Source organism: Tupaia chinensis, unplaced genomic scaffold, assembly GCF_000334495.1.
Source record: "Tupaia chinensis unplaced genomic scaffold, TupChi_1.0 Scaffold000276_2, whole genome shotgun sequence".
Taxonomy (NCBI): Eukaryota; Metazoa; Chordata; class Mammalia; order Scandentia; family Tupaiidae; genus Tupaia; species Tupaia belangeri.
In genome coordinates, this window is record NW_006159759.1 from 2,567,477 (window position 1) to 2,592,098 (window position 24,622).

Consider the following 24,622-nt stretch of genomic DNA (forward strand, 5'->3'; position numbering starts at 1 on the left):
TCACCCCCCAGGGGGGATGGTCACGCCGCAATCCCTTCTCCTCCATTCTCCTCTCGGGATCTTGGGCACGCACGCACACGCGCCCGGCGTGAGTTTCAAGCCACCGGGTCCGGGACACGAACCGCGGTCGACTACGTGGGAGTCCAGCGACATAGCCATTACGCTAACTGCTGGTTCCCAATATTCTAAATTCTTTATCTGACATTTCCATCAGTTTCATTGTATTGACTGAGGAAGAAAAGGAGTTATTCTTTTCCCTTGGAGGAGAGGTATTTTTTTGCCTTCCCATATTTCTTGTGACTCTGCGGTGATTTCTAGTCATCTGATGGATTGGGTATTTCTTCCTAATCCTTGTAGTTCAATCTGAGGGTTCAGAGGTGTGCGGAAGGAGGTGATCTGCAATCTCTCTTCTGTACCATTTTCACTCTTTGTGCATCAGATTCAGTGGGAATACAGGAATATCCTGACCCTAATCATATTCAGATGCTTGGATCCTGTTCACTTGTACATGTCTAGACACTTAGTGCATAGAAGCTTCCAAGTGATGTAGATTGATACATAGATAGATCAGTATTTGCATGTAGCACTCTTCCAGAATAGAATTTCAAGGGACAAAGACACCAGGCATCAACTGTAAGACAATGTGGGTGGCCATATGATGGAAATTATCCACACACGACTACCTATAACATCTGGGGTCCCACCCTGCCCATCCTTTCCAAAAGTGGTCTATCTGAAAACTCATCTTTAAGGGACCAGCAGTTGATATAATAGCTATGTCACTGGACTCCCATGTAGTTGACAGTGGTTTGAGTCCCAGACCTGGTGGCCGAAACTCACGCCAGGTGCGTGTGCATGCGTGCCCAAGATCCCTAGAGGAGAATGGAAGAGAAGGGATTGTGATGTGACCATCCCCCCGGGGGGTGATTTCTTGCTGTCTCTCTCTGTCTTCCTGGCGATTGCATGCGCTCTATACCAAAAACATCTCAAAACAAACAGACAAACAAAAAAACTCATTAATCAATAACAAGTCTTACTTAGGCTTTGGAATTTTATGAAATAGAATTCACCAAATAATGTATAAATATCAGAGTTCACTCAGACTGAGATTAAAAGTCAGCAATATGAGTGTATTCAACTTCTTTGTTCTGTAAATAGATATTATAACTTTAACTATTATAAGGAACCATGTTGAAAATTGTCTCTACCTATAGGCATTGAGAAGTGAATTTAGAATTATATATGCAAGACTTTTCAGAGTTATGTATCTTTGAATTTATGGCAAAACCAATGATCATATACCCATATATATTTGCTCTTCGATGGACCTTGATATGAAATTTGGGTGGCTAGCTATATGAAAAAAAGGATGTTTTTCTCTTACCTAGAGAAAAGTACATTTTTCTAATTTTGTAAGCTTATTGTTTTATTAAAACTTTAAAAAAGAATTATTTTTAAAATTTTATGTTATTATTATGCTTAAATTTTGACCAAAGAGAGACAGAGAGAGAGAGAAAGCAAGCTCTCAGGTCCAGGACTTGAACTGTGATCAGCCATGTGAGAATGCAGAGTCTCAATTACCATGCCAAATTTATTGTTTTTATTTTATTGTTTTAAATTTTGTTATCGGGTGTATGGTCTTACTGAAGGAAGGGAGGGAAGTAGAGAGAAAGAAAGAGAGAGAGGGAGAAAGAGAGAAAGAGAAAGTGAGAAAGCATAGCCCAGAAGGGCTGGCCATGCCACAGTCTCTTCTCCGTTTTCCTCTTGTGAGTTTGGGCATGGATGCACATATGCCTGGTATATTTCTCAAGCTGTCATATCTGGCATTTGGCCATGCAGAAGTCAGCAGCCTTGACTACCATGCAACAGGCTAGCCTTCTTATTTTTGTTTTCAGTGGAAGGCTCTATTTAACATTACAGAAATATTTTATAATTTACCAAGATTATACACACACACACACACACACACACATATATTTTTAATTATAGAGAAGAATTCTAACTTATTTCCACTTTGGAACTCTTTTGCACTAAGAATTTTCCAATTATAATGCTATCATTAGACTAAAACATCTTTAGTGAATTAAGGAAATTCGAAATATTTGAGAGAGAAAACTGTGATTTTGGAGCTATCAGTAATTTCTTCTGAAAAAGGATGATGTTCCCTGAAAATTTGAAAGTAGTTTATTGGAGGCCATATCTGGAGAGTTGCTTAGATTACAGTTTTTGAATATAAATTTTTAAAGTCATAGAACTTGAGAACTAGATAGAAACATTAGAAGTCATCTCCTCTAACCTCTTCACTTTGGAGATGAAGACCCAGATGGATGACATGACTGATCCAAGTTAGTGTTGCTAGCTAAGGACAAAATTAGATCTACAATTAAAGCTTTTGCCCCCTCTACCTTCTGTCTAGTAATCTTTTTACCATATAATTCTGTCACCCACTAATGTACTTTGATGTTGCGTAATTTCTGGAAAAGAATCTGGCAGCGTCAAATTTAATTAAAATTAATTTAATTCTTTGGCCCTGAAATCCATTTCTGAGACTCTATCTCACAGAAAGGAAGTTGTTTACTATCTCGGGATAGTAAAGATAAAGATCTTTAAAGATGTTTTCTATAGCATTGTTCATAAATCTCTCAAAACCAGAAATGAAGACAATATTTGTTAATAGACAAATGGTTAAATACATTGATGTATAGTTCTGTGGAATTTTATGTATCTATGGAAAAGAATCAATTTGAATTATAGCAGGTGACATGGAGGAATTTTTAAGATTATTGACAAATAAGAGTAATGAGATATAAGAAAAGTATATAAAATATCCCATTTTTGTAAAAATACTAATAAAAATATCCTTTTACAAATGTTACTTTCTTTAGAATTGAAGAATGACAGAGGTAAATATGTTAGGATGTTAAAAGGCTGAAGTAGGGCATCATATATTGGTGCAGAGGCAGATGCAGTGCTCTTTAAACTGACAGACATGGGAAGGTTCCCGGCTGATGTCAGAGACCTCCCTGAGTACCATGAGCATGCATATGCCCATGATCTTGGACTGATTGGGGCTGGGGATGGATCACAGTGTGAAAACCTTGTTGAGAGTAGCTGCCTGCCTAACTGTCTTTCTCTATTAAGGACGAAATAAGTAAGGAACTTAAAAACAGAGTAAGAAAGCAGAGCTAGGAGTGGTAGATGCTCTAATGGGAGGCTAAAAATAAGGGAAAAGTTGTTCTCTTTAAAACAGCATGCATGATATTTCTTCTCTGTGTAAAGTCTATGTTTATATATGTTTGAAAAGATGCATGAAAATGTTTACAAATATTAATGATGACTATCTCAAGGTAGTATAATCCCAAGTGATTTTTATTTTCTTCTTTCTAATTTTAGTACATTCAAATGATCTATAATAAGCTTCTATTATTTATATAATTAGAAAAAAAAAACCTCCATTGTCGTAAAAAAGTAAAAAATAAATAAATATGTAAAGCCAAAAAACTGACTTTGATTTAGAGCTGAAAGACATGGTTACCATGGTGAAACATCAAGCTACGTGTTTATCACTAACTGCAGATATTGTAAACTAATCAGCTTGTGTGGCTAAAATGATCCATGCCTGATAAGCAGCTCCTCTACACTGTATTCAAGTAAGATTGCCTTCTGTTTATAACTACAGATGGCCAGATAGAATTTAGTCTTTTTATGATTCTGTTTCTATGACTTACGATCTTCCTGAGGCATCTGTTAAAAAAGTCTTTAAATTTCCTTCTGCTGAGTATCAGACTGATCTAGCACTGTGGTTGTATGTTAGCAATCTGTAGCTTCATTCTATTAGTCTTCATTTGACATTCTTCCCATTTTTCATACATTCTTTCAAAGTCTCTTTGCAAAGGTACTGTTGTAGTTCATCTTAGAGAAGCTGCAGCAATGTTCTCTTAATAATGTCTATTCTCCTTATCTGGCCAGTCTAGCAGAATTGTGTAAATACTGCAACTGCTGTCTTTAAAACTACGCCATCTTGTTTTTAACCTTAAGAACTGCTGCTGAAAAGCACTCTTGCATAGTAAATGTAAATCTCATGATCTTAGATGAGGCCTAAATGTCTGGCCAGGAATTTCTAGAGACGCACACAGAAGATGACATTTTGTAACTGTTCAATAGATCTTCAGATTTGATTAAAGTTTCAGGACTCTAGGATCCCCCAGGCTGACCAAAGACTTACACTTTGTGTTTGCTTAAAGGAGCACATTGTATAGTGTGTCAACTATCTAGGAACGTTCAGTTATGTTTGTTCAAATTTATCTTGGTTGCACCTGAGGATTCTATACAGATCAATGTGCAATTTGTATTTAAATTACTTTGCAGTATATCAAGCATACAGCTGAGTTGATTTACCAAATTCTTTTCATTTCATATATTAGGATTGTAATCATGACTACATTCTTAGATAATTTGCTGAAAGACTTTGGTAGGATTCGTGGTATTTTTTAGTGATACTAGCTAAAAGTGTACCTTATGCAAAACTAATTTTCTGTCACTTTGCTCACAGATGGAAACTTTACCTTTGATCTAAGGAATTCAACAGAACTGCCTAATGTGAACTGTACTCATAATAAACTTTACGACGTTTCAAATACCTTAGGGATATATGGTAGTCATCTCTTTTTGTCTTGGAATATCTTTTGAAAACTCCTAAACTCATCTTTTCAATGATAAAGTCTAATATTTACTGAAGGAATATGTTCTCATACCACTATTCTATATCTTTATTGTATGTAAAAGCTATGATTATGGGCCAGCAGGTGGCATAGTGGCTAAAGTGCTGGACTCCTATGCAGTAAACCAAGGTTGAAGTCCTGAAGCCAACAACTTAAAACTCATGGCAGGCACGTGTGTGCATGAGCCCAAAATCCCAAGAGGAGAACACAAGAGAAGGGACTAAAGTGTGGTCAAGCCCCCTGGGAGGTGATTTCTCACTTTCTGTGTCTCTATTTCTGCCTCTGGTAAATGCACACGCCTCAAAACAAAAATCTCTTAAAAAAAAAAGACCATAGTTACAAGTATAATAATCTATTATAAATATGAGGGGTACTCAAAAGGTTTGTGAAAAAATAAAATTAAAGTACAGTTTTATTTTAGTACAAATTTTTTTGAAACCCATGCATAGCATTTTCATAATACACATGTTCATAAACTTTCTGCAAAGCCTTTGTAATATTTCATAGGAAACAGAATTATTGAGTATGAAGTTTGAAATTAGTATGAGTTTGAACAAATTAAAAACTGTTTTCTTCATATTAATCTATTATTATCACAGCTTCATATTACAAAATCTCAATTTTATTCTAGTTTGTGAGCAGTTTCATGAATATCTCCATTATCCCCAATAACTCAAACTACAACACAGTCGGTGATAACAGATATATTATATAATAACCCCATTATTTAATGAGAATCAGCTGGAACATACAGGTTAACAGAGCCCATAAATTAATTTTGGGTATGAAATATCTAGTACGTTCCCTGTTTATTTTAGATGTAACCACAGTCTACTTTTTTCTTTTTTTTTTTTTCATGAAAGATCTTTGTCATAGCACATATCCACTCACTGGAGAGACAGAGAAAGACAGAAAGCGAGAAATCACCCCCATGGGAGTGAGGGAATGGCCACACTGCAGTCCTTTATCCTCCACTTTCTTCTCGGGAACTTTGGCATCTATGTACATGTGCCTGGCATGAGTTTTAAGTTGCTGGGTCTGGAACTTGAACCATGGTCAACTATATGGGAGTTCAGCAACATAATCATTAAGCCATCTTCTGGTTCCTAACCATAGTTCTTTTATAGTAGTTCATTAGTAAACTTACCTTCTTTTGCCCCTATCAAAATATACTGAAACCAATTTTTTGTAGAAACATTATTTTAGAACAGATGAAATAGGAAGTATAATAAGTCTCTTTAAGATAACACTTTGCTATGAAATATCAATGAATCTATTAATATTTTATTAAAAAAATGAAATTTCCTTGTTAATTTTTTCTTTTTTACTGTTGCTGATTTTCTATTAACAAAGTTATTAGAATTTCCTAACTTTATTTTTTTTCTTTTTTGGAGAGGTTTTTGCTATAGGGTGTGCATGATCACCAGAAAAACAGAGAGAAAAAGAAACAGAAAGTGAGAAATCACCCCCCAGGGAGGATGGCCATGCCACTATCCCTTCTCCTCCATTTTCTTCTCTGGACCCTGGGCATGCACGCACGTGCATCCAACCTGAGTTTAAGCCTCTGGGTCTGGGATTTGAACTGTGGACAACTACATGGGAGTCCAGCGACATAACCATTATGCCATCTGCTGGTCCTGAGAATTTCCTAACATTTTTAAAAGAAAACACAGACCACATCAAATAAGAAAAAGGACTATATATAACCAACCAGATTAAGTCCTATGGTTTAGTTTAATTCAACAAAACAGAGTCAATTCAGATAGTAGCTGAATTAGTTTTGTTGATAGTGACTGGATATGTTAAGTTTCAGAGTTGTACAAATTCTTATTTTTCCAAAGGTTCATTATGCTCTCACATCATAGCATTCCAGATGTAATCTAGATTTTAGTTTGGTTTTAAAATGATATCATTACAGAAGTTAAATGTCACTAGGCAGTGATAATTAAATATTTAGACTGTGGTGGATTGTTGTAGTAATGCCACAATTTTTCATGCCTTCCTAGATGTACACCCTTGTCTAATTTCTTTGCACACTATCTCTGCATTACTAAGTACTTGTATTGGTCAGTGAGACAATAGCAAACATGGAGCAGACTTTTGAAATGTGGATATGTGTATCAGAGATAGTTATTTTGGAGTTGTGTGACAACCATATGATTGTAGTGTGGGTTAGCATCTTACAGGGTGAGAGTCCACTTAGACCAGGGACAGGACAGTCTAGCTAATTCTTCCTCCAAACAGCTGGGAGTCAACCTAATAGCTGACCAAAGATGAATGATTAAGCTTAACTGAATCCAAAAGAAAAACTATTCAAGGGATGGACTCAGAAAATTGAGTCAATCTTAAATTTGGAGACATTTGTGTTGAATGAGAGTTGCAAGTAGGAGAAATATAGAAATTGTGGTCAGAGTATAGATGTAATAAGTAGATAGCAAAAATGGCCACATCACTTTAGCGGTTTTTGCCACATGACATTGAGCAAGGTTTGAGTCAAAGATACACGGTCTTCGTGCATTTGTTCTTGGATATTAGAATCTGAGTTCTGCATATGAACAGGACTTAACTAGCTTTGTGGATGAGGAGAAAAATATGACCCACTTATCCTTGTAGCCCCACCCATAAACCAGCTGACTCCAAAAATTAGTGCCTTGGATTTGCCTGGCAGCTGTCAACAAATGCATGAGTGAGTCTTGCTAAGACCAGCAGATGAACTCATTGAGCCCAGCCCAAACTGCCAACATATAGAATCATAAACAAAATAGTTGTTTGAAGTCATGTTTTTGCATGGTTTATGTAACAAAAACTTACCAATACTGACTATTTAATTTTCATCCCTTACATTTTTCCTATAATTATAGGAGATGTACAAAAGGTATTCACTGATACTTAACCTAAACTTTTCTCCTCTCTAAAGATATTTAAATCTCTACACCTAAACTATAAAAACAAAACAGTCCGATGGATTAGTCCAGTCAGAATTTTGGTATGAGGCAACATGTGATTGGAAACAGCAATGTGGCCAAAACTCAGGAAAAGCTAAGAAAAAGGTGATTTTTCATTTTCGTTTTCTGCTTTTTCTAACTTTTTTATTCATTCACTGTATATCATTACAGCATAGAAAATGAATTTTCCCATCTAGAATATACTGAATATTGGCTCAATCAAAGACTTATTTTCTTAGGTCTGATGATTCTTAAAAGCAAAGAGGAGTCATTCTTACTGCAATGCCAGCATCTCTAACACTAGCTAAAGTTATTTTAAACAGTAGAGCCACTACATGGGCTTGTTTAGAATGACTCTTGTGTGTTGGGCCCAATGAACAAAGCATGTCCCGGATTCCTTTACTTCAGAGAACAAAAAAGTCTGTCAGTGTTCTTCACTGTTTGAATGATAGATAATGGCAATTGGAATGTGAGTTTCAAAAATAGTTTTAGGAAATGTTATCACTACATGTAATAAGTACTTTTAAACAATTTTGTCAATATGATCTATTTATTAGTAGGTCTATCCGTAGTTAATACAGATAAAATACAATCTTTCATAGTTTCAGTTACGTGGTTTTTTTTGTGCATGTGCACCTACTTGCCAGAGAGGGAGAAAGCACCGCCCCCACCCCCCCGACTGGGTGTGGTCATACTGCAATCCCCTCTCCATTTCTCTTTCTCGTTAGGATTTGGGGGATGCACATACATGCACCTAGCATGTTTTCCAGGTTATCCGGTCTTGGATCTGAACGACAGTTGGCCATATGAGAAATCACAGTTGGCTATATGAGATCTGGCTCTTTTAACCAGTAAGCTATGGTGGAAGCCCTGAGTTAGGCTTCTAAATATATCCTCCTTGGACTATTTTGTTCAATACTGTATCTTCACAGTCATTACATTTTAAATTATTTTACCTAATTTTGCTTTGAAATAGTAAATTCATTAGGTTTTTTATACAACATGTAAATTAGAAGCAGTTGATTTTAAAGTAGTTCAAAAATTATCACTCTGATTATTACCTGACTTTATACATGTTGGCTGAATAACCTTTAATGATGAAATTAATTGAATGTAATTGAATATTAATTCTAAGAATAAACCTTTCTACTAATGACATACTCTACTAATAACTCAAATTTCTTCTTCAAAGTTTATTTCTCTCATCAGTACAATGTCTCAATACTATCAAGCTTATCACATTAAATAGTTGTCTAAAGATTTGCCTGTTAAACAAGACTACAAGCTTTAGAATTTATTCCCTGCCCTGGCTAGTGCTCTATGCCTTACAGGTAATCATTAGGTGTTTGTAAAGTGAATAAATGTATTAAAATTTTTTTCAAAATATTGTTGTATTCTGTTTTTATGGCAAGATAGTTTAGCAGATAGGTAAGGAAATGAGAAAGTGCCTATATATTAATATAAGAATATAAACTTCTATTTATATAATTTATATTACCAAGTTTTAATTAATGTACACTTTATTAAAAAATTATATCTGCCAGGCATGATGCCTGGTCTGGCCATAGTGAACAAGATAGATATGATCCTTGTCCTGAAAAATTTTAGTTCAGTAAAAGAATAAATGTGAAATAAAGCAGAAGTCTTCATCTTTGTTCTTGTTTTCCTTAATTGCATTGTAATCTTAGAACTGTCTGCAGAATTACAATTAGCCTCCCCCTAAAAACTGAACAGTGTTCGTGGAATTATCTCAATGACCCTGAATACTAAATCTTAACATTGTAATAGTTAATTTCTATTTTATATACTCTACGGTAAGCTCCAAGCAACATGTAAATTTATGTAAAACATATATACTTATGCTAAGCAACATAAAATTTATCCCTGGATTTAATTTGGAGAAATCCGGCAGCTTTATTTTTGCTAGGAATATGTAATTTGCTGTAATTGAAACCAGGAATAATGATGGTCACTTATTTAACTATCACAGGTGATATGAGAAGCTTTCTTTAAAATAGAATCACTGTAGTAATATATTAAACAAGATTTATATCAGCTATAAGATTGCCTATTCTTTTTGAGGGGGGGCTTAGCAGATGTGCACTTGCAAAAGAGAGAAAGAGAAAGGCAGAAAGTACCCTTCAGTAGTGCATGGTCATACCACAATCCCTTCTTTATGTCTCCATTTTGGGATTTTGGACATGTATACATACACACAGGCACCTGATGTGATTTTCAAGCTCCCAGGGCTGGGATTCGAACCATGTTTGGCCATGTAGGATCTGGATACTTAACTACTATGCTTGGGGCTGGCTCCAGATTATCATTTGTTACTGGGATTTAATAAACAAACCTCATTGTCTATCATATTTTCATTGTTTACAGCCTCTAACTGTAATGTCCTTTTAAAATGTTTTGCTTCTTCTTCCTACTTTGCTTGCAAAACTCCTTATTCTCTTTTAAGAATAAGTTCAGGTATTATTTAATTTAGAAAATTTGCTCTGTCTCCATAGGTTGGACAATGAATAATTCTGACTGAGTTTCCTGAACACAAGCTTGCCATCACTCTTGCCACCTCTTCTTCGTCTGTAGAACTCTATGCTCCTTAAAGATAGCACTCTAAGTTATAATCATATATCTCTCAAAAAATGTTTCTTATTGATTACTATGGTATCTTCAGGTTTTTGACGAATGCCAAGTATATAGGTGATCACTTAATCTTTGGGCAACATAGATGAATTCAGAATTCATGTATCATACACAGTTAAAAACTCTAGGGTATCAATTACTCATTAAAGATAATGTCTTTCCAAATTCTCTATGATGAATTTCCACCTCTCTATTTAAGGGATATCAAATGAAGACAGAAAGTGAATAACAGTCCAATATTTATTTCTACAATTTTCTATTTCCCTTCTTCTGACAGAGAAAACATTTTTTAGATGCTACCTACTGAGTTATTAATTCTAGATGCTTAAAGTTCATTTTTATATTGTAATATGATAAAAAATAGTCGATGAAAGAAGCCAGAGGATTTTCAAAAGCTAAAAGCTAAATACATCATAAAGCTTAGCAGTCTTTAGAATTTAACACAAAACAGATGCAGAAAGAGAAATTGTAAAATAAAAGTAGAATTTCAAAGACGTCTTGGAAATAATGGCCTCTCAAAAACCCAACTGTTTGAAAATCATTTTGAGAAATAATAAAGGAGTCAATCTAAAACACAATACTAACATACCAATAGTATTTCAAAATGTAAAATTGAACTCTGTTTGCTTATGAAAATCCTGAACCTTATGTGGTATTAGATAATAGGGACAGTCTTTTATTTATCAAGGCTTTCAAAAACTGAAAAAGAAAAATCTTCTTTTATATATTATTCCTACAAGGTAAAAATTGTAGTATTAAAGGCCTTATCATATTATGCATTTCATCACTCTGCAGGTTAAATTATATCCCTTGGATACATAGATCTATGTAGGGTATTCTCTTTATAGTAGCACAAAGCCTATAAAACTTAGCAGCATTTCTTGAACATGATAACTAGAATTCACGCTGTTTTCCTCTTTTATTAAGAACTCTCCTGATGATTATTTTCAGAGAAAACACGCTAAGTACAATATTAAAAATATTTAAATTTTCAAATGAAGTAAACAAAATTAAAATGTTGATTATTGACATCCTCTATAATTATAACAGAAGTTAGGAACTTTCCTCTGCTAACTACAATTTTTAACAGGTTTACCTTTTACAGTCCACGCTTGGTCATTGGTGACCTACTCGCAATGGCTAGTTTTTAGTTCATACACACCTGCCCCCATTAATTCCTTTAGGAACTACAAATATTTACTCAGTCTTTAACGTGCATCAAGTACTGTATTAAGTTCAGAAAATAAACATATTTCTCACTTCTGGAAATTCAAAGTCTAGAAGGAAAACTAGAAAACATTTGCAGTAGCAATTGATACTTGCCCTGGTGAAGGGATGCATAAAGTAGAATGAAAGCTCCAGGGAAAGAATTCAAGTTCTATCTTGAGGGAAATGTATGGCTTTGCACAGTTTAGAAGGCAGGGAAGAGTATTCTTGGCAGGTTGGATTGGCATGTGAGGACAGGATATTTTCAGAGACTGATTATACTTCACCGTAAAATGAAGTGTAAGAGAAAATGGTCAAAGATGAAGTTTGAAATCCAGAGATTGGAGTCAGAACCAGGCTGGGGAGCATGTGTGTATAATTACTGAATGAATAGAGATGGGGAGTTGCAGTATAAAACTGGCTTGTTAGAAACATCATGGCCATTGGGACTGCAGTTTAAAAGGTGGCGAAACTAACAACAGTGGAAATAAATGCTGAGAGTAGGATTTTGACTCTAGGAATAGAGGGGAGGAAATGGAATGATTCAAGCAGTCAATAAGATTTGAAAATGGATAAAGGGGTGAGAAAATGAAAGAATCTGAGACTGCTAACTATCACACTTGAAAACTGGATTTTGGTAGCCAACAACTCACATGAAATCAACAATGCTTATAAATACATAGTAAGAACAGGTATGATTTCAAATGTCACAAATGGGAATCTAATTGTTTTCTTTGGAAGAACTTTTTTTTTTGAGACCTCTGTACTATATATTCTTTGCCTCAACTTAGCTGTAAAAGCAATATAACATATTACATCTCATATTCATTTAGACTCTTCAAAAAACTAAAGAGGAAAGTTGATAAAAATGGGTTCACACACTATAAAATGAAACAATTCTAGCAGCCAAAAGTGTGAGCTTTAATTAATGGAAAAACACACCCACAGAACATCTGAACAGGCAAGTGTAATAGGATATTTTAAGATGTTTTTCAATTCATTCTCAGTAATTTTTATGGAAGGAATTTTTTTTTAACTTGATGATTTCATTTTACAGAACGTGTTTTAATAGTGATCAGGTAAGGGAGGTAAAAATAGGCTTAGCTGTCTAGCTAAAGACGTAAGACTACTGGCCAGAAAGAAGGAAAACTAGAAAACATTTGCAGTAGCAATTGATACTTGCCCTGGTGAAGGGATGCATAAAGTAGAATGAAAGCTCCAGGGAAAGAATTCAAGTTCTATCTTGAGGGAAATGTATGGCTTTGCACAGTTTAGAAGGCAGGGAAGAGTATTCTTGGCAGGTTGGATTGGCATGTGAGGACAGGATATTTTCAGAGACTGATTATACTTCACCGTAAAATGAAGTGTAAGAGAAAATGGTCAAAGATGAAGTTTGAAATCCAGAGATTGGAGTCAGAACCAGGCTGGGGAGCATGTGTGTATAATTACTGAATGAATAGAGATGGGGAGTTGCAGTATAAAACTGGCTTGTTAGAAACATCATGGCCATTGGGACTGCAGTTTAAAAGGTGGCGAAACTAACAACAGTGGAAATAAATGCTGAGAGTAGGATTTTGACTCTAGGAATAGAGGGGAGGAAATGGAATGATTCAAGCAGTCAATAAGATTTGAAAATGGATAAAGGGGTGAGAAAATGAAAGAATCTGAGACTGCTAACTATCACACTTGAAAACTGGATTTTGGTAGCCAACAACTCACATGAAATCAACAATGCTTATAAATACATAGTAAGAACAGGTATGATTTCAAATGTCACAAATGGGAATCTAATTGTTTTCTTTGGAAGAACTTTTTTTTTTGAGACCTCTGTACTATATATTCTTTGCCTCAACTTAGCTGTAAAAGCAATATAACATATTACATCTCATATTCATTTAGACTCTTCAAAAAACTAAAGAGGAAAGTTGATAAAAATGGGTTCACACACTATAAAATGAAACAATTCTAGCAGCCAAAAGTGTGAGCTTTAATTAATGGAAAAACACACCCACAGAACATCTGAACAGGCAAGTGTAATAGGATATTTTAAGATGTTTTTCAATTCATTCTCAGTAATTTTTATGGAAGGAATTTTTTTTTAACTTGATGATTTCATTTTACAGAATGTGTTTTAATAGTGATCAGGTAAGGGAGGTAAAAATAGGCTTAGCTGTCTAGCTAAAGACGTAATACTGGCCAGAAACATAATCTCTTTATGTCCTCGAATTTTAAAAGTAAAGAAATACAGCTAGTTTTAGTTCTTCCTATCTGTGCTTTGAAGCAGCAAACCTGATTGAAATATACCATTCATGGCTATGAACTTTGAAGCTCAAAGAAGCCTAAGCGATATGTGATGGCCATGTCACAAATGGACCTGGTGTTGCTCAGGCTGTTGGTGGAGAGGTTTTTCAGCCTTCTTCCTTCCTGGTGCTCACTTTCTTCATTTACATCTAACATGCCTGATATGCATTTTTTTTTTTTGGTGGGACTCAAATGAAATAATATGTATGAGGGAGGATGTGTTAAAGGTCTCTTGAAGATGTAAAATTCAGTTTGCATATTTTAGCTTAGGTCTTAATCAAGTAATAGAACTGTTACAAGTTTATTCTAAAATGATTAAAAGTTTGAGTCTAATTGTAACATTGCCTTATATACGTGTGTACGTAAGAGAAACATATTTTTAGTGCAGGAATGGGAGATTGCTCACAACAGGAAAGTGCACAAATATTAAAAAGCAAGAACTTGCATAGTGTCGATGTAACCATGTAATCATAGCACAAACTTCATAGGAATGACTGACTTTAGATGACGGTGTGAAGATTTTATCACCGAAGAAAATGGATAAAGGATACTTACATTATTCATAAGAAAACATAGTTTAATAGTAAACTTACTTAGAAAATAAAAAATTGAAACTGTTACCTTGTAAAAAGTTGTATACTTGCCCTAGGCATGATAAAAGACAATGTTTATTGGGGTTCAGTCCAAGTTTGAATAATAACTCTTGTAGACAAAAGTCATTTAAATTAGAAAAAGTTGTTTCCCTTTCTAGATGTTCCTACTTCTGTCAAAACAAGGACAATTCCTGCCCCATTAGGTGTTGTAGTGAACCAAGTGAAAGAACATTTGGAAAGCCTGGTACATAATGGGCCAGGTATCTTGTGGACATTTAATAGATGAGAACTGTGGTTATTTTTTTGCCATTACCTTTACCTGTTTTCAGTGATTTTGCAATGATGGCATTGCCCCAACAGCTGTCTCAAGTTACATTTTCAGAGAAAAAGACAGATGGTGACTGCATTGAGAGGTGTCCTTAGAATGAACACTTGGGAGAAAATGAAGGAAGCAGGACTGGACAGAGGCGATGTTTAACTGAGATGCAGTCACTGTGGTGTCTCAGCCCATCCTCATAGGGACCTGAGCAAGTTCCATAGGAATGCTAGAGCTGAGAAAGCCTGAGTTTCTTCTCTTTGAGGAAGGTGCCTGATCTTTATAGTCACCCTTGTGTACTCATCATCCCTACACAATGAGTGGAGGCCAGAGTATAAATAACTTAAGCCAAACAACTCTTGAGCTGAAGGCAATTTAATGGCATGGGTGGACTTGGCTGAGGACTGTCAGCTGCCTGTCTGTCAGTAGCTTGGGGAGGGAGTGCCACAACCTCAAAGGTGGAATCTGAGCAGTGCACCAAACATTTGCTCCACTGGCCTATGTTAAAATAGACTATTTAGCTGTCTCAGTTAAAATAGACACATTGGTTATTCTTCCTAATTCAAGCAATATGGACAATCACATTTATAAGTTATTATGACTTACAAAAGGAAAAGGAGTACAAGAAAACTAGAACAAGATATTAATAAGTGGTTTTAAAAGTATCAAAATATGTGGGCCAGGCAGGTGGCACAGTGGTTAAGGCACTAGATTCCCACATGGCCAGCTGAAGTTCAAATCCTAGACCCAGGGTTTTGAAAATGTTGGGAGCATGTGCACGCATGCCTAGTTGTGACATGGCCATTCCCCTAGTTGATGATTTTTTACTTTCCCTCTCTCTCTCTTTCTCTGTGTTTCTCTCTGGTGAGTGCATGCACCCTATAGAAAAAAACAAAAAAGTATAAATATATGAATATTAGTCTCTCAAATAAAGCATATACTGATTATATGCAAAATTAAAAGACTGAGAAAATATAAGTATCTGACTCTGAAAATAACTTACGGACTCATTTAACTAACTTGAACATCTGATACAAGTAGAAAAGGATAATTTTACAAATGTGGGTTCAATATTATGCATTTATGTGGCTATTCATTCAAAGTTGCTGATAATACATATCTGATTTATAAAGACTTGCTGTCTTATAAAAAATAGCCTTTGTCATATGGGGCAGAGGGAGTAGTTCTAGAGTCAAGACCAGTTGATTGCTCTTCAATGTATAATTATTGTGTAATTAATAAAAATTTACATTAGAAGCTTGTTATGCATATTAGAAGACTATTATATCTCAGTAAGTAATTCATTGCTAAAAGTGACAGTTAGGTGATAGCTTACTTTAATAAACATCATTGCAATAAATCAGATAGACTTTGTGTTCAAGGTTAACAGCAACAATAATGGTTGCAACAACTCCCTAGGACTTTTCAATGACAAAGCAAATGATTTCAGATGAATTCATCTTTTGGTTGGATTCAAAACAGATGAATCCAGGGACCAGCAGTTAGCGTAATGGCTATGTCGCTGGACTCCCACTTAGTCGACCGCGGTTCAAGTCCTGGACCCGGCAGCTTAAACTCATGCGTGCATGCCCAAGATCCTGGGAGGAGAATGGAGGAGAAGGGATTGCAGTGTGGCCATCCCCCCTGGGGAGTGGTTTCTCGCCTTCTATCTCTCTGTCTCTCTCTGTCTTTCTGGTGAGCGCACGCGCCCTATAGCGAAAACCTCTCAAAAAACAAACAAAACAAACAAACAAACAAACAAACCCAGATGAATCCAAAGAAACTATAGGCCTATAGAAACTCAGTCTGAGTTCATATATGCATAAATTAGAGACATAATGGCAGAGAAAAAACTTTAAAAAAAAAGGAGTCCCCTTCTCATTTAAGCATTTCTTAATATCTAGAGTTATTGAAGCAGAAGCATACCTAATTTCTATAGTTCACAATGCAGGAGAGAAAAATTCTACTAAGAGGTAAAACATGCTTTCTATTCTTCATTCCCTAATTTTTCCAAATCCAGTAAACATCCTATCCTGTTCTGTAAAGTACGGTTCTTTTATTCCATCAGAGATCACAGAACTTGGGCTATTGATCTGATTTTTCCTGACACGGCCCACAACTAAGATTGCCTTTCTATATCAAGAATCATTTTCCCTCTCCCTCTCAAACAGCAATAACAACAAAACCTGCAGTTCTGCCCACTTGAAAAAATTGCAGGGATACTAGCAACTATTTATATCACACATAATGCTATAAGATATGGCATCAAGACAAAACAGCTGTCAAAATGGAACCTCTAAATTACTGGAGATGCCTGTGTATCCCTACTGCAATGTCTCACTCAGATTTGTTTGGTAGAGTATATTTAAATGAACAAAGCGAAGCCTGTAAATTGGATAGCTAAACTTGTCATTTTTGATGTGGTAAGTTTGAGACATCACCTGGTTTTACTAAATGTGACCAAGTACAAAATGTAAAGAGGCATATACTTCACATTTTGTTTTGTGTGACAGTCTGCCACTTAGAGCAAAAATGAAGGTGGACAACCAATATGGTGATACTATCCAGTTGTCATCCTTACTGTACTGTGGTGCATAGATTATACAAATAATACCACAGGAATTAAGAGAGGGTTTCCATGCAATAGACTGTCTTACATGTCACCCAAGACAGGCATCTTTCATGGACCTTTAGACTTGGCTAAAGTGAAATTACAATTTTGTGTTAAAAATAAAGCAAGGTTGGAACCAGCAGGTGGCATGGTGGTTAAGGCGCTGGACACTCCCACATGGCTGACCATGGTTCAAGTCCTGGACCTGGTGGCTTGCTTTCTCACTTTCCTCTCTCTCTTTGTGTCTCTCTCTGGTCAAATTAAAATGAATAAATAAACAATAAATCTTTTTTTTTTTAAATAAAGCAAGGTGGTCAGCCCTGACCTGGTGGTTAAGGTGGCTGGAACCCACATGGCCAACCATGTGGGTTGAGTCCCATATCTGGTGGCTTGAAATACAAGCTGGCACACATACATCTGTGTTAAAAATCCTGAAAAGGAGAGAGAAGTAAAGGAGAGGGGAGTCTGATGTGGCTATTCCCAGTGGAGGGAGGGTGTGTTTTCTCACTTTATTTCTTTCTTATTTATTTCTTTCTCTTTTCTCTCTCTGGCATGTGTACACTCAACAGTTGTCAAGTTAAAAAAAAAGGCAAGGAATAAACTATTCTGTTTTGACAAGAGGTTTTAATAGAATTGGACACCAGTATTTCATTGTATTAAAGCCTCTGAAATAATGTAGTAGCAGGCTTAACTGAGAAACTGCGTTATGTCAAATTTTTATTTTTCTATTTGAGAAGCACTGACTGAGTGGCTATTTTGTGGGTATCTTCAGTTAAAGTAGTCAAAAATAAAATGACATTGCCCTGGCGTTTAGTGTCCATATAGCTTAGTTTTTTAAATGTATGCATAAAACATTATAGTATCAAAGACTTAAATGGAATATTTTGGTGATCAACTGGTATGAGTAAAAAAAAAGGGGGGGCATTCTTAATTGATGCGATAGAACTGAGTGCTCTGTTTTGAGAACAGTGGGTAGAGATATATTTTTTAACACAGACAAGTCAAGAAAAACATCTAACAATACACATTACTGGCGTAGTCTGAAAACTCTAGGGCCTTTGGAGATGACCTTTTTCACTGTCAGCCCCCAAACTGGTTGGTATTTTCTATACTATATTCTCTTAAAAAGACGAAAAGACTTCTTTTGTTAAGTTAGGGAAAAGATGGGGAAGGAACTGTTACAAAGCAAATATGGGGCAGTTAAGATTGTAGCAGAGAACAGAAAGTTGTGGATTACCACACTGCCAGGATTCAAAGCAAGGTAAGAACTAGGAGGTGGGAGCTGGATTGATGAGGATGGACAAGTTCTCTGGCAGATAGTGAGGGGGTTGGGCTCAGAGTCCAGGAGGCCATAGTACTTGAAAGTATGAATGTTACCAGTGAACAGAACAAGCCAAAGAGAGCATGTGCCTTTGGTAGACCCACCGCCCTGCCCTTTCCTACAGCAATCAAGTGATGAGTGGTGAAATGGCTCCAGGACTTCTGAATGCTGATGTGATGAAGAAGATGCAGCAGATGCTCATGAGAGTCTTGTAATTTTGTGCTTTAGTAAACCATGGCATTATGTCTACTGATGTCTTTGATTTTTGCACCATTAATATTTATCAATCAGGAAAAAGAATGATGTCAGTTGAACACATACTGTATTCTATTCTGAGACTTGGATTTAGGAGAAAGATGCTAATTCCTAAGAAGATAAACTAGAAATAGATCTGTAATAGAAAAATTGGCATAGGCTAGAGCTTTTCAATTGTTAAATTCTCAAGGCTTTAAGGATTTTTACATTTTATTTTGTCTACCCCATACTCCACTATAACCATGGATAATCACATATGTCAAAGGTCTTTACGTTTCCTTTGTTTGCAGTGCAGGTTATCATAACTACTAATATTTTCCTACTTTGTTACATCCAAATCTGATTGTCTATAGAAAGGATTCCTTCAGGGGAGTTTCTCATTACCAAAAGGGCTGGCACAGACACTAATGATACTGAAGGAGAACTGTGTATCAGACTAGGACAAACTCAGTGATCTCCAAGATCCTTCACAACCTTGAGATAAAACTGCTTTTCTCACCTCAGATGACTATTTTATTCCTCCTTTTCCTGTCCTAATTCTACTGTATGTTGTCTAGGTCAAGTAGAGCTAATGTGTGTGTGTGTGTGTGTGTGTGTGTGTGTGTGTGTGTGTTTGGCTCAGTGCCTGGCACACAACAGATATTCAGTTAATTTGTTTTCTTGATTTTTTTTTTCCACAGTGACAAGAGTTACATTAATCTGTTTTCTGTTCTCCAACAATATTTGGCTGTAATTAAAAAAAAATTAGCAATTGCTTTATATGGTCATAATTTTCTTGAACTCTTGAACTACTTAATATTCTATAACATCTTTATGTGTACTGAAGATCAAATCTCTTTTAATTTCCCATAATTTGTACATAAGGGTTGAACACGTAATAGGTGGTCAATGACTATGGAGAGGGTAACTTACAAGGGAGAGTCAACATAATATAATTTAAAAATATGTAGTACTTGATCTTGTTATCCTAATTCAGTATTCGCATGGTTTGAGAAAGTCTGATTTTTTAGTTTCCTCATTAGAAAATAAGGTCAAAATCCTGACTCTACCTTCCCAGGTGTATTGCTGTAACCAAAGAATTGGGTGAATGTGAAGGACCAGACAAATAGTGAGGTAACACTTCGGTTCAGTTGCTCATTTAGTTGTAATTTTGCAAGTTCACAATAAAAAGGGCAATTTTCTTTAGCAAACCATCCTGATGACAAATGTGTGAGATTTTTTTCTCCAGCAAAGAAAAATAGAAAATTGTGTACTTCCATGCTACTTAGTGTAACAGTTGCTTATATATTACACGGATTAAAATTTGCTTCAGTCCCAAATGAGTACTTAGGGGAGTTGAAGTCTCTGGACAATAATGGATCGCCACAGTCCTCCATGAAGACAGTGGCTTCGTGGCCACATGCCAGTGCTTGGGTGCTGTTCAGACGTCTTGAGAGCATTAAGAGGTTGTGGCAGACCTCTGACCAACACAAACAACTGTGTCAAAATTAAAAATGCTATTTACTGATAGGATGGTTATTTCAGGCCAAACCTTATAATGGCTGTCTCACGTAACCTCTGTTTATTCAATCTAGATGGAATGACAAATCCAAGAGCTATTCAATCCCTGCTCCATAGAGCTGTCAAAATGACTTTTTCCAAAAAAATACACTAAACCTAAAACATGGGGCTCCCTGCTGCATTCAAAATTCAACCTAAACTCTATAGCTCAGAAATCAGTGTGTTTTACAATGAGACCTCTGCTGTTTTCTTTCAAATGTATTCCACAAATATTGACTTATTGTCTACTATGTACCCTCATTGTGCTCTCCAGACCTCTGGTTCATCACTGTTTAAGAAACAAGCCTTTTGTTTGACCTGCTTGTTCTGTTTGGAATGCAGTTCCTTCTAGGTACCTGGCAAAATCCTCTCTGTCCAGGTTCGTTTCAAATACACACTCTGTCAGTTGCGTTCACACTGTCCTGTGGTGAGAGCTCTGCCACAGCAGATCACTAGTATATCCTGCTGCCTTTCCCTGAGAATTGTGCTCTCTTAGGAGGAAAGGGCCCTGTGCTTTACTTTGAACCCCACACAACACTTAGTTTACAGGTTTAGCTAGAATTGAAATCTCAAGACTAACTTTACAAACTTGCCGTTCAGTTTATTCTTCTCATTTGCCAAAACAAAGAAAAAAAAAAAAACCCAGAAAAACAAATGTGATTTGGGTGAATCAGACCAAACAGTGGCTTCATTAATGGATTCATTCCAAATTAGTCAAATTGCTGGTTTTGTAAAAACATGACCTAAGGGAGGAGGACAAATGGAATAGAAGCATTTTCATTACAATGTCTTAATTTAAATGTCCAAAGTGATACTATTATTGTTTAACTAGATGTGATTATATATTTATCTATTTATTCTCCTGAATTGCAGTTGGAAAGCAATGACTATTTAAAATACAAAGTGTCTATTGTATGTTAATGTTATCTAAAGACTACAAATAAAAATGGGACCAGAGCTTGAGCTATGAATGATTGGCTGTCTATAAAAGGCCAATACAACTAACTAAAACAATAAGTAACATCATTTAGTTTATTTTGGCAGTTACAAGTTGCCAAATATCAACACCATTGGTATCTCCTTCTCTCTTTTTCCTGGTATCTAGTTGATTCATTTTACCTGATGCTGGGGTAAAGTGCTGAAGTATCTTCACTGCACCATTGCTACTCTGAACCATGTTCCCTCCGCTCTCCACTGACTTGAGTTAGAGGGCAGGGAAGTTAGGCAAGAGTACGCTAATCAAAGGCAAGATCCATTCTAGTTTATGCCCCTGAATCCCATTGGTTTTTTACTCCACTGGGCTGGGCTAGCCTCTTCAGGTGACACCTCGAGTTTCCTTCAATAGCTCTCTTTTGAAACTCAGAGCAGGTCTTAGGTCAACCCCGTGGTTTTCTTCCAAGCCTGGTCTTGCCTCTCCTATTTCTGTAATCTTCCCTTGTCTCCCAAGCAGAAGTTATCTACAAACCCAGAGGGTCTCCCAAATGTCCTTTCTGACATTTGATTCCTTCCCTTGAAATATATTATTTCCCAGACCAATTTCACATGAAGAAGGGCAGGAGGGAATAGAATGTTGTTTTTTTCTTCTCTTTGCCTTTTCATTGTCACACAATGGTGTTCTTTCCAGTGTGCCCTTGAAGCCAGCCAGCACCCAGACAGTGTTTGAGGTAATTGGGAGAAAAGTGATAGACAATTCTTTTACACTGTACAGTTTTTAAGCTTCCAAATATTTTGAAGTATGTGCATATTTCTATAAATTATTCAAAATACACAAGTGGTAAGTCCTACAGTATCTTAAAGCCACATATGTCTTTCATTTTTTAGTATAATAATTTGCCTTATTCTTCTTTCCTATAGTTTATTATCCCCATCTTTAATTCAGAACCTAAGTTTTAAAAGGGCTCGTAACTATATAGCTTTGCATTAAGAAGTCTCTTGTACTTTAAGGGCAACAATAACATAAAAGCAAAGAGGGATTAAGCAGATGTTATTGAGTGACTAGCAACCTTATGAAAAATATTAAAAATATTTACTGATACAAATGAATGATGTCAAACTAAAGTGGTAATGCCTAAGAGACAAAACAAAAAATCATATTACTTTGCTAGGTCCATTAATTTCTTTACTGGTATTTTAAAATGAAAGGGATACTACTTACATGAAGGAAAACCATTATTCATTTTAGACATATTTTTACTTTAAATATCAGACCTCTGAAAAGGAATGCTTACAGACAGTCCTAAGAAGATATATTTAATGGTATACTCTTTATTGTTAAAATGTGATATTTTTTACCATGTTTTTCTGGCTCTTTTATGACATTCATATTATTGATATAAAATTTATAGAAAGGAATTATCAATTCAAGATAAAGGAAAGAAAAAGCACAAATTTGAAGAAAATGAATTTAATTTAAGATGATCAAAAAAATTTCCATATAACTCAGCTATTAATAATTGAAACTAATTTATTTAATGAGATGCTGAAAAATGCCATCAGTAATCATTGCTTATTTGTTTAGTCTCTTCCATTAATTGTAAATAAACCAAGATAAAGGGAATAATTTAGAAGAAAGTGTAAAATTTTGTTTACATTGGAAAATGCAAAAAAGAAAGCTTATCTCTTCTTTCCTTCTAATTTAAGTTTATCAAGTTCTAAAGTGGAAAGAATCTTGGAAATTATTTGGCCTAACATTTTTACTTCTCTGAGATTAATACCCAGACAAGTCAGCTGACTAGCTTTATGTCACACAGCTAATTAGGGCTCAAACTAGAATTTGATCCAGAGAATTCCTGGCTTTGGGTTCAGATTTTTTTTTTTTCACAGTATCACATAACCTTTAAAATAAAGCCCAATTTGAAGTGAGTTTAAATGTTTGAACTTACTATAGCTATGGTTTTCTAATGCTTCCCAAAGTCTTTAGGTAAGAATAATCTAATAGTAAGTATATAATGGCATGTTAAATTGGATTTGTAGGGGAAAAAAAATGCACTTGGATTCATCTCTGTAGCCATTATTGAAGGAAGATTATAGCCAAATCTGTTTCCCAGCCACTCTGGTTCCATCATCTTGTTCTTCTCTGTCATTTACATCTTGAACAGTCATGGGGAAGAGGACCTCCTGTCACTCTGGGATGTTAAGCCACTCTGTGATGGTCTATAGAATTTGGTTCAAAAGATTTTCCTCTCTATTTAGTTGATTACCATATAGGTATATAATGTAACAGAAGACATTAAAAGAAAAGATTTGGCCAACAAGAAACGAGTATGTCTGTGAGTGTTTATATAAGGCAAATGTGCATTTACAACTGTGGGTTGCATGTTTAATCTGTAGAACTTGTGAAAAATGAAATCAATTCTAAAAATGACTATTTCATGAGGAGTAGGACAGGCAGACTTACTTTACCTATTAATTATATTACCATTGATGTTAACATGATTTAAAATAATGTAGTAGCCATTATATGTAGCAACATAATTTTGAGAGGTAATGTGTAGATACTGGCAATTTTAATCCTTAAAAGTGGCAAAGACATCACATTCACATAGTGAAGGAGACCGGATTACTTACTGGGAGTTTAAAAATATTTATTACTATTAGTTTGATATAAAATAATGGAATAAAGTAATTGATATAAAGTTTATGAGAATTATCGATTAAGGATAAAAGAAAATCAGTTTTAAGTTTTTCCTTTTTCTTTGAGTATTTCTATGTTTCAGTCAAAATTTCTAAAATTATTGTTATGCAAAAAGTAAAAGTGTATTCACTTACGGCCCTGATGCTTTCAAAGTGTCCACCATCTTTCTCAAAATCAATAGGTTGTCCTTTCAATGTCCAGTAGAAAGTGACATCCAAACTAGCGTCATGAATTGCTTTGCAGTTAAGGACGATGCTCTCTCCCACTGTTAACTCTGTTTTTTTAGGAGTAAGTTCTATCCTTGTAGGTTCTATGGAAATAAAAATACATTAATTACCATAATCAACATTATATACAGTTTCCCTGCATTGTACATCCTTGTGAATAACAGAGAAAAAGGCAAACAATAAATCGATACACTACTACTATTCCAGATACTTACACCAGATTTTACACATTTTTAAACAAATAATTATTAAATGAAATACTATCTTTGTCAGTGTTAGGACAGTTTACTGTGTTTGTGTAGGG

At 35.4% G+C, this 24,622-nt stretch overlaps 1 protein-coding gene across 1 annotated transcript in view; it reads right to left on the bottom strand.

Annotated features, from left to right (window-relative positions):
- CNTN5 (contactin 5) overlaps positions 1 to 24,622 on the bottom strand; it is a 515,333-nt gene that overhangs the window by 126,470 nt on the left and 364,241 nt on the right. Inside the window, exon 13 of the mRNA XM_006150105.2 lies at positions 24,226 to 24,401. Within this exon, the coding sequence (XP_006150167.1) occupies positions 24,226 to 24,401 (176 nt within the window). The remainder of the gene's footprint in view (positions 1 to 24,225; positions 24,402 to 24,622) is intronic.